Source organism: Plecotus auritus, assembly GCF_963455305.1.
Source record: "Plecotus auritus genome assembly, chromosome: 15".
NCBI classification, from domain to species: domain Eukaryota; kingdom Metazoa; phylum Chordata; class Mammalia; order Chiroptera; family Vespertilionidae; genus Plecotus; species Plecotus auritus.
Window position 1 is genome coordinate 13,757,291 of NC_137781.1, and position 13,396 is coordinate 13,770,686.

Here is a 13,396-nt window from a genome sequence, read left to right on the forward strand (position 1 = left end):
AGTCTTTAAAAGGAGAGTATTTCTTGTTCAGAGGAGGGAACAGTCATGGAGGAGATAAGGCATTTACAGTCTAAGGAATGGCATGGCTTTGTGGGCTGAGAGGGAAACTGAGGTAGAGGGCTGTCATTTGGGACAACCAGGTTTTATGAGGGGATGTGCTGTAGCCCTGGTTGGACACTGAGGTAGAAGGAGAAAAGAGTTGATGGGGTATTTAGTGAGATGCAGTGTCGAGGTGAGGTGGCTCATGGCTGTGAGACTAATCTGTCAACCCCCATAATAGAGACTGAGGAGGAGACAGGTTCCCCGGAAATTCCGGGAAGGCAGAATAGGTGGCCCTGGTGTCAGTTAAACAGGAGATGGGCTTACCTACCACCACATCGTTACCCAAGACTTTGTCCTGGTGATGTAAGTCCATGAAGCCCTGTTAGTGCCTGGGCAGCTTCAGTCTTTGGTGGCCAGTCCCAGGAGGTCTGGGAGATCCAAAGTGCATCCAGAGGGCAGCCTTGCTGTGCTGATTCATGTCTGACCTGGAGGGGCCAGATTGCAGTCTGATATCCGGTGGCCTTCCCTTCTTCACTGTGGGCAGGGCCCAGGCGGGGCGGGGGGTGTCTCAGGTTTGAGCAGGATTTGGTCCAATGTCCTTCCTTGTTGCATTTGAAGCATGGGCCCAGAAGAGGCTTTGACCCTGACTTACCCTTGGTTGGAGGACCAGCACTTCATTTGGGGTTCTTGAGAGTGGTGGCTAGGAGCTGAAAGGCCTTCATATGGACCTCAGTCTTGGCCTGATCTCACCCTTTTTTTGTATTTGAGTCTCCTCCTTGTTTTTGAATTGGGGTCTCCTTGTCTCTATTAAAGACCTTAATGATCAGGTTAGTGAGGTCTTTTGAGGGGTTTTTGAACCTTTGTCTACTTTTCGAAGTTTATGGTATATGTTAGAGGCTGATTGGGATATAAAATGGGTGTTCAGAAGAAGGACTCCCCCTGGGGAGGTGAGTTCTAAGGTAGTAAATTTGTGTAAGGCCTCTGTGAGGCAGGAGAGGAGGAGAGCTGGGTTTTCGTCAGGGCCCTGAGTGATTTCAATAAGTTTGTCATAATTAACTGCCTTATGGGCAGCCTTTGTGAGTCTGACAGTGAGACAGGCTACAGAGCCTGCGCCCTGGAGAACTGACCTGCTAGTCCCATCTTGGGTCAGTTTGGGGTATTGCGTTAGCGCCAACCGGGTTCGCCACCTAGTCCTGTATATGGAGGGCACAGCATGGTCCTGAGGTACTAGTCAGATGTGCTCCTTCTCCTCTGGGGTGAGAGAGGATCACAGGATGACTTAGATGTCATGCCAGGTTAGGTCATAGGACTGGGTCAGGTACTTAAATTCCTTAGTAAAGGTGGTCGGGTTGTTGGGAAAAGACCTGAGATGCCTCTCAATCTGTGCAAGGTCGGACATGGAAAATGGGATGTGTACCCAGACAATACCCTCCTTTCCTGCTTCCTCTTCTCAGGGGTAGAATGGGCGCAGGAATAGAAGCAGCTGTTGAGGAAGGCAGTCTTAGGGTGGCCTGAGAGTAAGTGTTAGATGGGAAAAGGCTGTATTGGAGCTTGAGTTCTTGGGATTTGGGCTCTCAGGGTCTGGGGGAGAAGGTGGTTGCTGGTTAGGAGGGTCTGGGTTTTGGGAATCTACTGCAGGTGAGGGAAGTGATGTGTAAGGAGTTGGAGGTCGGTGGTCTGCTGGTTCAGAAGTAGATTCAGAATCAGAAGTGTTAGGGGTATGATATTTTGTGTGAAAGAGAAAGATCTGATGGGTAGAGCAGAACTGAGAGAGAGGATTGGGACTAGAGGGTGAAAAAGGCCTGGGCTTAGGGAATTTCTGACCATTTTCCATTGCAGTGACAGCAGTTATCTAAATTGTACAATGTGTTAAAATTAAAAGTGCCATTTTTAGGCCATTGAGACTTATCATCTAGTTTATATTGTGGCCAAACAGTGTTACAAAATAAAATGAGGTGGTTGGGCATGATCTCCCCCGCGAGTGTGCAGAGGGAGTGTGGCGTGGCCCATGAGAGAGGAAGGGTGAGTGACTGACCACAAATCCAAAGGTGACGGTTTAGGGCAGGCGCCCGATAGCTAAACCATGAGACATGAGAGGTGACCCTCTGGATTGGGTGCCCCCAATCCAGAAGGACCCAAAGCCAAATGGCTGAGGAGTCTTCTGGCCTAGCTCTAGGACTTTAGTGACAAAAGACTTTCCAAAAGTCAGTGAGAGAGATTGGGTAGAAGACTCCAGACGAGGGAAATTGTGGATTGTCACGCACCTAGAGAAGCTTGGCTGGTGTGGAATGGAGGATAAGCAATGGAGAAGGAGAGGTTCCCACCCATTGTCCTCCTTAGCTGGCTCGGGAGGGTCCGTAAGGGAGCGAGGCCTAATCAAGGCCAGTATTCGAGTCACCTGAATAGTATTTGGAGGTAAGCCCAAGTTGAGCTGCCACTGCCTACTGCTTTCCGAATAGCAAACTTAGGGAGACCAAAGCTGGGGCGATGGCTCCCTGTACCCATAGAACTCTCCTGCATTTCGGCACCAAATGTTAGGGTCTCCGAAGGAGGAATGCATGAGGCCAAAAAGTGTGAAGAATTATTAATTTACTAGAGTACCAATGCATGAAATTCATGCAAGAGTAGGCCTTCCTTCCCCTGGCTGCCAGCACCCGGGTTTCTCTCTGGCCGCTGGCAGGCACCCTACACCCAGGCTTCCCTCATAGCCCCGGCTTTGTCCGGGAGGATGTCCGGTCTAATTAGCATATTACACTTTTATTATAGATTAGGTCATCTGCATAAGCAGAAAGACTGATCCCCAAAATGGCACCACCATCCAAAGACAGGGAGTCAGAGGTTTTTAAAGGACTCTAGGTGGGCTTTTTCTGGGTGGAGAACTCTCTGTGCAGGTCTGGATTCTGGGAAACTCCAGACGGGAGAGATAATGGTCTTAGCAAGTGGAATGTAGTCTAAACAAGTGGAATGTCCATTGTGAAGTGGCCAAAAGGTCAGTTCCCAGTGAGCGGGGGGTGGGGGGGAAGGCATCATTTCAATTATTTGATCAGACCCAACAATAGATGGTTGTGAAAAAAAGAGGGATATTTTCTGAGGTATGGTTCTAACTTTTCCTAACATTGCTCAGAGGAAGAACAGACTAGAAGACAGAGGACAGCAGTTGTGGACAGGAAGGAGAAGTCCTGTAAATGATAAGGTAACCTGCAAGAGTGAGCACTGAGGACTGAGCCCTGAGATCATACAGGCATCTGGAGGGCACCTGGCCTCAGGGCTGGGCAAGGTACTCAGCAGCCTGAGCCCATAGATCCTGGCAGTGGTTGCCAGGCTCTCAACAGACCATTTTCTTTCCACAAATTCCTGCCAATGCAGAATCATTTAGGTTTACCGGTTTGTGGAGCTTATTTCAGGGCCTCACACACTGTGGCCCTGAGAGAGTAGTGTCCTGGGAATGTCTAGCTGCTCTTGTAGCCCTTGGACCTGGGTAATTTGAACAGACACTAAGCCCAGATTCCTAAGGCCATGGCTAGGGCTTCATGAAGTGGACCTTGTTTCTGGCAACCAGTGTAATGATTGGGAGGTCCTCCAGGGCATAGGTTCCAGAATGTGCAAAGGCTTAGAGTGAAGAGTGAGCTGATTCAGGAACCAGAAATATGATAAGTATGTGTGTGTGTGTGTGTGTGTGTGTATCTACACTAATAAAAGAGAAACATGCAAATTGAACATACCTCTGCTACGCCCACCAGCCAATGAGGAGCCAGTATGCAAATTAACCCAATCGATGGCTGCGGCCATGAAGCGAGCAGGAGGCTTGGGTTTCCCCAGCAATGGAGGAAGACAAGCTTTCAGCCTGCTGTGGCCAGCCCTGGCCTCCACACAAGGCTACAAAGTTTCAATTATAGAAGATAAGTAAATCCCAGATACCAGGGCCTCCACTTGGGTTGCCAGGGAGTGTGGCTGACCTGCAAACCACCACAGGCCCCTTGCCCAGGCCACCCCACGCCCCAAGGGAACCCCTACCCTGATCCGGGACACCCTTCAGGGCAAACCAGCTGGCCCCCACCCATGCACCAGGCCTCTATCCTATCTAATAAAAGAGTAATATGCAAATTGACCATCACTCCAACACACAAGATGGCTGCCCCCATGTGGTCAAAGATGACTGCCCCCATGTGGACACAAGATGGCCAGCAGGGGAGGGCAGTTGGGAGGAACCAGGCCTGCAAGGGAGGGCAGTTGGGGAGGACCCAGGCCTGTAGGGGAGGGCAGTTAGGGGTGACCAAGCCTGCAGAGGAGGGCAGTTAGGGGAAATCAGGCTGGCAGGGGAGCAGTTAGGCATCAATCAGGCTGACAGGGGAGTGGTTAGGGAGGGGGTCATCAGGCTGGCAGGCAGAAGCAGTTAGGTGCAGTCAGGAAGGCAGGCAGGCAAGCAGTTGGGAGCCAGCAGTCCTGGATTGTGAGAGGGATGTCCGACTGCCCATTTAGGCACAATCCTACTGGGACCGGGCCTAAACGGGCAGTCAGACATCCCTCGAGGGGTCCCAGATTGGAGAGGGTGCAGGCTGGGCTGAGGGACAACCCCCCCCCCCATGCACAAATTTCGTGCACCAGGCCTCTAGTGTGTGTGTGTGTGTGTGTGTGTGTGTGTGTGTGTGTGTATTTAGATGTAGAAAGGAAGGGAGAGGGAGATAGAGAATCAGTGATACGCAAGAAACAAGGATCGGTTGATGCCTGCACAACTCCTACTATGGATCCAGTACTCAACCTAAGCATGTGACCTTACCAGTGCATGGGTCAACGCTCAACCAACTGAGACACATCAGCCAAGACTGTAGATCACTTTAATATAGGAAATCATGGTCAGGTTGGTAATGGTAGTAGTATCTCAGAAGGGACTGTGTGAGGCTGAGGACTAGCTTTCCTCTGCCACTGCTGTGGGAGGTGGGTGTCACAACACAGCAAAGGGACAGAACACCTCATGTACAGTGTTGGGGAGAGATCATCATTTTGCAGTGGACAAGGCCTTTAAAAGATGAGTAGACCTGAGGTGAATTGGAAGCTGAAGAGTTACTCAAACAAGATGAGACTAGGGCTGGTACATATTAACTTCTCTAAACATTCACCAGCATTTTGTTGTGACCCTTGGTGTGGCTTGTATGTGGGAAGTTACAGTCAGTCTTGTGGATTAGCTTAGAGCAGGGTGGGCAAACTTTTTCACTCGAGGGCCACAATGGGTTCTTAAACTGGACCGGAGGGCCGGAACAAAAGCATGGATGGAGTGTTTGTGTGAACTAATATAAATTCAAAGTAAAGGAGTGGAGGGGAGAGCAAGAGAACCAGATAAAACAGCCGGATCCGGCCCGCGGGCCGTAGTTTGCCCAGGGCTGGCTTAGAGGCTTGAGTGGTCATTTGTGAGACTCACTGGGCATGGTGCAGAGGGCCACTGGGGTTGGGACTTGAGTGACGGTTAAGTGAGAGATGTTGGCAAGCATTCTCTGGACAACACATGCTGAGTAATAAGTAAGAGGCCAAGGAGAGGTCTGGGGGCTGGGATTGAGGGAGTGCAGTGTGAGCGAGGTGTGGTAAAGAGTGATGTGCACTTGGAGAGGGATTGTTAATTTATGGCCACAGCACCCTGACATAGGCATAAGAGTGAATGATGGGAGAGTCCATTTCTGGTGGTGTCTGGATGATCCAATGAGGTGACTTTTAGAGTAATTGCCTATAAAGAGGAGTGTTTTGGTGCCACATTCTAGGTACAGAGTTAGGTGCCATTTAACCACCTGCCTTTTGTTGTTGGAGGTGACACACTGGTTGATAGGAATGAGATAGCATAGATCAGAGTTACCCAGGCTTCAAAATCTCCCCTGGCATTGGTAAGGGAGAAGAGTAAGGGGAAATGGATTATGCAGGTGGTGAACTATAATTTTGATAAAGAAGGTGATTAGGAAACAATTTGTCCTCGCCAAGGCAAATTTGCATTACCTTTGAAGTTGTGCCTCTGGGAATGAAGGTGTGTGAGAGAAGTGTTGTTAAAAAGAACTATGTGCAGCAAGTAGTGCAAAGCAATTGCCTCAGCACCTTGGGATTGGAGTCAAGAGAGTGAAGTGAGATGCCATGTATTTGGTGTTTTTGAGAAACAATCTGAGGGACTACAAGTGTATTGCCTGACAAGACTAGTATCAAATCACTTACTCTCTCTTTATAGCCAGCATCTCTCTTTAACCTCTGATTTTGACATCCACTCTATTGGTAAGAGTCAGTGTGGTGTACATGGGAGGTCCCAAGCTCAGGTATCTTCTATCTGCTCAGCTGCCTTTATTTTTGTGGGAAGACAAAATATCAGCAGGAATATAAGAAGACAGTGGCTTTCATGGGATGAAGGCCTGGTATCAGATGGATGTGGAGGGTGGGGATTATTATAGACTTAGAATCTTAGGATTGAATCTGATCATGGTCTGTACTGTCCCCATTATGACAGGATATGAACTTTGAGGACGTGGCCATTGCCTTTTCTCAGGAGGAGTGGGTACTCCTTGATGAGGCTCAGAGACTTCTGTACTGCGATGCAATGCTGGAAGTTTTTGCACTTATGTCATCTGTAGGTAAGACCTTCATGTTCTCGCGGTGTCCTAAGGTGATGACCTCTCTTTCTTTATTCCTCAGCCATAGCTTGCTCTCTCCTACAACCAGAACATGGCCTCTGCTAATTTCCCACACTGTCCTGTCAAATGTGCTGTGGCTGCCAGAGATGAATTGGATGAGGAGTCCTGAGCAAAGGACTCCATGAACTTCCCTAACACCCGTTACCTCAAAAAGTACAGGAAGTGTCAGGGAATTAGAAGTCTTGCATTGAGCTTAATGGGTCCCAGCTTGCAGTTTCTCTTCATGGGAGGCTGACAGTGTCCACATGCACTCTTTCTCTAGGTAAAGGTTCTTTGTGGCAACCTGTGCCATGTTATGGTCTTTACTTACACGAACCATGGGCTGTTCTTATAAGGCCCTCATTCAATTGTTTGTAATATTCTCTTCCCTGAATATTATAGCAAGCTGTGTTTCACTTCCCCAGTGTTGACTTCTCACCTCTTCCTCATCTGTTCCTCTACACTGCTGCCTCTGCAATATTCTGCAACATTGACTTGCACATGTGCTATGAGATGCACATACCTACTAAGCAGTCCTCGAAACCAGCTACTCCTTTACTGAATTTTACTTGGAGTAAGACCTAACCAACCTTTTGCACAGCTTGCCCCCATCTCCAGCAGCCAAGCCATGCTGAATGCTGTTCATTGAAGGAATTGCTGGAGAACCATATTCTAATCCATGCAGCGCTTTCCATGTTTTTGTCATATTTCTGTTGTGGTCTCCCTGTTTTGTGATCTTCATTAGCCCAGAAAGTCAAGAGAGCTTCTTATTAATCCTTCCTGCACATCTCTTATTTTCAGACAATGACAGTGAACCAATGTGTGATGTGTAACACACTTTTGCAATGGGACTTCCCCCTACCACCACATTCAGCATTCATTTCCTCACCATTTCTCACTTTTCAGGTTGTTGGCATAAAATGGATGATGAGGAGGCCTGTTCTGATCCAAGTGTATTTGTACAAGGAGATTCACAGGTCAGGTCTTCTAAGAGAGCTCCAGCCACCTAGGAGACCCTTCTGTGTAAGCGGTGTTTCTCTGTGTTAAAAGGTATTTTTCACTTGACTGAGTCACATGCAGCATATTTTGAGCAGAAAGCCTTCTGTAGTGATGCATGTGTTGGAGACTTCTGTTTCACTGCAAACCCTCACCAGCAACAGAGGAATGAATGTGGAGAGGAAGTCCTGGAAACAAGCTATTTACAGGGCTTCCTTTGTGAGTAGGTGCAGCTTCTACGCATCTTTGGTGCCTTCAACCACCAGGGAAGATAGGAAAGACTTGCGATACAACTCAGAGCTTCTCTAGCACCAGGCCACTCTCAGCACTGCAGAGCTACACTGTGGCGGTGAGATTTCACAGGAATCTATTTATTTTATTTTTTTATAGAAATACATTTTTTTTAATTGATTTCAGAGAGGAATGTAGAGGGAGAGAGATAGAAACATCAATAATGAGGTGGAATCATTGATTGGCCACCTCCTGCACGTCCCCCATTGGGGTTTGAGCTCGCAACCCAGGCATGTGCCCTTGACTGGAATCGAACATGGGACTCTTCAATCTGCAGGCTGATGCTCTATCCACTGAGCAAAACCGGCTAGGGCTCACAGGAATTTCTTGATGGAAAAAGTCATCACCAGTGGGGTGAATGTGAAAATGCTGGTAGCCACAACCTGAAAGTTATTCAATGTCAGGTTGTCTGTTCCGGAGAATTGATTTACGAGTGTAACAACTGTAGTATAGTTTTTAAACAAATCTTTAACCTCATTCGACTGAAGAGAGTTCACACTGGAGAAAAGCTCTGTGAGTGTAGAAAATGTGGGATGTCCTTTTTTCAAAGGGATTACCTCACTAGACACCATATAGTTCACACTGGAGAGAAGCCGTATGAGTATACTGAATGTGGAACATTCTTCAGAGAAAAAGCTACACTCATTAACAACTACAGAGTTCACACTGGAGAAAAGCTGTATGTGTGTAGGGAATGTGGGATGTCCTTTCATTGAAAGTTTCACCTCACCACCTCAGAGTTCACATTGGAGAGAAGCCCTATGGGTGTACTGAATGTGGGAAGTTTTCAGTATAAAAACTATACTCATTAAACACCACAGAGTTCACACTGGAGAAAAGCCATGTGAGTGTACGATTGTGGAAAGTTCTTCAGTGCAAAAATGAAACTTTTTAAACACCAGAGAGTTCAGACTGGAGAAAGCCCTCTGAGTGTACCGATTGTGAGAAGTTTTTCAGTGAAAAAACTAAACTCATTAAACACCATAGAATTCACACTGGAGAAAAGCCCTCTGAGTGTACAGAATGTGAGATGTTCCTTTGTTGAAGTAATCACCTCACTGTACACCTCAGACAGAGGTCACACTGGAGAGAAGCCATATGAGTGCAGTGATTGTGGGAAGTCCTTCAGTTATAAGTCTTATCTCAAACAACACCACAGAGTTCACACTGGAGAAAAGCCGTATGAATGTAGACAATGTGGGATGTCCTTTCTTCAAAGTGCTCACCTCACTGCACAGCTTAGAATTCACACTGGAGAGACATGTTAAATGTGCAGGGAAAGTTTAATTTTTCTCACTTTGAATAACAACACTGAAGGGGACTCTTTAGGACCTATTTTCCTGAATTTTAACCCTTTTTAATGGAACATACACTCTACTAGACTCCTAAGTTTCTGGTATAACTGAGGCTTGAAGGAGCTGCATTGCACTTGCTAACATGCCCAGATCTACCACCCAATTAATTTGTGGCTGAAGAGTTCACAGTGGAGAAAAGCTCTATGAGTGTAGAAAATGTGGGATGTCCTTTTTTCAAAGGGCTTACCTCACTAGACACCATATAGTTTACACTGGAGAGAAGCCGTATGAGTATACTGAATGTGGAACATTCTTCAGAGAAAGAGCTACACTCATTAACAACTACAGAGTTCACACTGGAGAAAAGCTGTATGTGTGTAGGGAATGTGGGATGTCCTTTCATTGAAAGTTTCACCTCACCACCTCATTGAAAATACACACCACCATATCATGCAGATATAAGCAATTACTTTGAGACAATGAAAGTTTTTAAAATTCTCATTGACCTGCCATCTTGTTTCTTTTAGTCTGGTCCAGAGAATTGATTTATGCGTGTAACAACTGTAGTATAGTTTTTAAACGAATCTTTAACCTCATTCGACTGAAGAGAGTTCACACTGGAGAAAAGCTCTATGGCGCTATGGGCACCATCATCTTTGTGACAGGGTGATGGTTAATTTTCATATTATCCTTTTATTATATAGGATAAAATATGCTTCTTCCCCTCCCCTACAGCCAACCAGTCCTGGAAGTAGCATGGATTCTGCATGATATGGTGGTGTGTATTTTCAATGTAATTTCACATTTGAAGGATGGGTTGTGGTTGATGTGCCCCTTACTCCAGCTCTGGATGGGAACTTCATTCATTTCTCTCTAATGAGGTAATGCACCTGACCCAGGGTTCATCAAGGGCACCCATCCTCAGCTAAGAAGTACTGCCTGTTTCAGGGACATTGTAGTTCTTACATTATGCTGTGATGAATTGTTACAGGTTCTAATTCATCAACCTGCAAACTGCTTTCTATCCTCTGTTCCGGTTTATGATCTTCTAGTAAAAGTGTTTTTTCCTTTTGTGCCTTTAATTTTTTTTTGAGATATTCACTTCCAGGAATGATTTTCAAGCTCAATTATGATCTGTCATCATGTAGAGTTAACAGATACTGTGTGGATCCCAAACTTCCTGTTCTTTAGGAAGGAGAGCATAATGCTAGAAAATCGCTCTTTTATTAATACTGGCTTATAGTGCATTGCTTCCCAAGGCCTTAAAGAAAGACTGCATGACTTTGTGGTACTAATTTGCAGGTTTGATCCTGGCCCTGATGGGGCTAAATATGAGGCATCTAATTTTTTTGTCTCTCTCACATTGATGTCTCTCTCAATCTCTCTCTTCCTCTCTCCCTTCCCTTGCACTTTCTCTAAAAATCAATGGAAAAATAACCTCAGATGAGGATTACCAAAAAAACCCCAAACATCCACCCTGGTGCCCTGAGATGGGGCCTCTGCCTGCAAAACCCACCTTTCCTCACTCTTTCCTGCCTCTACCTGGAATGTTTCCACTGCAGCTGGGCACGCTGTGTCCTTCCCAGGGTTTGGCAGAGAGGAGGCTAAGGTAAGACCCTGGAATGGATTTGGGTTCTGCGTTTGCCTGAGAGGTGCTGGCCAGGGCTCTTCAGTCTCTATTAAGAGGTGTCTCAGCCTGCTCTTCCACATCCCCTAGGTACCTGGCGTGCTGCAAATGAACCTACTTTTGTATCTGGGAGAAGCCCCTTGATGCTTTGGGCCCCCAAATCAGTTCACCTTTGAGAATCCTGTCTCAGGCCAACCCACTCACACCCCTGAGAGCCACTGGTGTTTGAGTTTGTTTTTGGGATTATTTTCCATTTAGATTTTATTAAAAACTAGAGGCTCGCTGCACGAAATTCGTGCATGGGGATAGGGGTCCCTCAGCCCGGCCTGCAACAATGCCAGCGTCCTGCACCCCAGCTGGCCTCTGGCCAGAGGCCCGCCTGCCCTCACTCCAAGGGCCAGGGCGCGCGGGATGCTGGGACTCATCGCTGGGGTGACGCCACCCTAGCGTTCCGCATGCCCCAGCCGGCCTCCCTGCACGGGCCGGGGTGCGTGGGATGCTGGGGCCCATCGCTGGGGCGATGCCGCCCCAGTGTCCTGTGTGCCCCGGCTGGTCTCTGGCCAGAGGCCCATCTGCCCGCCTGCCCTCCCTCTCTCTGCGGGCCAGTGCATGTGGGACACTGGGGGCCGTCGCCGGGGTGATGCCGCCAGTGTCTACCACCCTGGCTGCTGTGGGCGCCACCATCTTTGTGATGGGGTGATGGTTAATTTGCATATTATCCTTATATTATATAGGATAAAGTATGCTTCTTCCCCTCCCCCTCACCCAACCAGTCCTGGAGGTAGCATGGATTCTGCATGATATGGTGGTGTGTATTTTCAATGATGAGAACAATCTGCAATACAAACATTTTCAGAAGGAAAGGCTTGGTCTCAATATAATTCCACATTTGAAGGATGGGTTGTGGTTAATGTGCCCCCTTCCCTAAGTTTTGCCTGTGCATAGAAGACCCTTGCTCCTGAAATGAGGTGATATTTCCTGGATTCTGGGGAATAGTGTGCTGCTGTGGTGTGTGGTTGAGGAGGCAGAGAGATTGGGTGCCTTGGACAGGGTTTTTGAATGTGTTTTTGCCAGCTCATGGGCCAGGTTACTTGAGTGGGTGGGCTGAGGGAAGGCTGTGGGAAGGAGAACTTAAATCAGGCTGGATGGAGGGTCAGCAGCCATGGGCGGGCATAGCTGAGACAAAGACAGAGGCTGAGGACAATGTTGAGCTCAACTGTTTCAGACACCCCAAATACAGAGTCCCCTGTTCTTGGGGAATGGAATTCTCTTGGAGGACAGTCCACAAAGAATGGACCAGGATGGCTATGACAGGTGACAGCAGCTAACGGGGAAGATGAAAACGGGGTTGGTCAGTGGTGTCCTCCCTGAGGAAATCTGAGAAGGGACGGCAGGCTCCAGGTGGGGGCCTGCAGGGAGCATGCCCTATTCCTTTGGGAGCTGTAGGGAGGTCACTAGCTGGTTTCAATAGCAAAGGTCAGAAAGTGGTAAAAAAAAAAAAAAAAAAAAGGCGGCCAAATAATCAGAAGTGTGATGCAACTCATCCCAGTGCCAGTCTGGAAAAAAACTAAACCGGAGAATATCCTCCTGGAATTAACAAATTAGATGCAGCTGAGGAGACACCAAACGATAAGAAAGGTCAGAGGATGCTGGGAGAATGGCAAGAAGTAGTAAGTGGACTTGAGAGGGACAGCCAGCCAGTGGACCAAAAGGGTGAGGAGAAAGCTACATTGCACCAAAGCCGTGTCCCTTGGGGAAGGGCATAACATCCAACTGTGAAAAGAGAAAGCCATAAGGCGGCTGGCTGCTGCGGCATCTGGACGCAAGACCACAGCAGCAAAAGCCTGCCCTATGAAGGGAGACAAACCTGCAGTTTCCTTGTTTTGGCTTTGTCTTTGCTTTTACTCTCTAAACCCAGAACTCAGGACTTTTCTATTGCAAACACTCACCCAAGGCTTTGTTTGGAGCAGAGAGAGAGGCACAGACTTGAGGTGCCTGAGGAGAGGCTGAGGAGGGAAGCAGGACAGGCAGACGTGGCCAAGGGTATTGAGACATGCTTAGGGTTCCAAACCTAAGGGGTCATTTCTCCCCAGAAGAGCTAGCCTCTCCCAGTAGCCTCAAGGCAGGTAACATAGCCTGTTACACCCTGCTGCATTTTGAGCTTTACAGAGGAAACAAAGGCAAGCTTCCAGGTCTGAAGAGTTCCAGAGGCCTCAGTGCCTTGATTGGAAGAGGGGCCAGTCCACCTGCTATTCTGGAAACCAGACTGATAAAAATTCCATGTTGCCAGCCAATCCCATTGGTTTCAATACAAGGATCTCTGACCAATCAAGGACAGAGTAATATTTTGGGACGCACAGGCAGGAGCAACTCTGGGTCTGGAAAAATAAAATCCATCTTATTCCCTGAAAGGGAAAAAGCACCAGCCCCACCTAAAGCCCTGTCAGAAATAAATGATTGAGTGATAAGACGGACAGCTGGCAGATAGGCAAAGAGGGCAGATTGGC

At 47.7% G+C, this 13,396-nt stretch overlaps 1 protein-coding gene across 1 annotated transcript in view; it reads left to right on the forward strand.

Moving 5' to 3' along the window:
• LOC308239096 (zinc finger protein 418-like) overlaps positions 1-13,396 on the forward strand; it is a 43,509-nt gene that overhangs the window by 4,065 nt on the left and 26,048 nt on the right. The window contains exon 2 of the mRNA XM_080651687.1: positions 6,518-6,641. Within this exon, the coding sequence (XP_080507813.1) occupies positions 6,518-6,641 (124 nt within the window). The remainder of the gene's footprint in view (positions 1-6,517; positions 6,642-13,396) is intronic.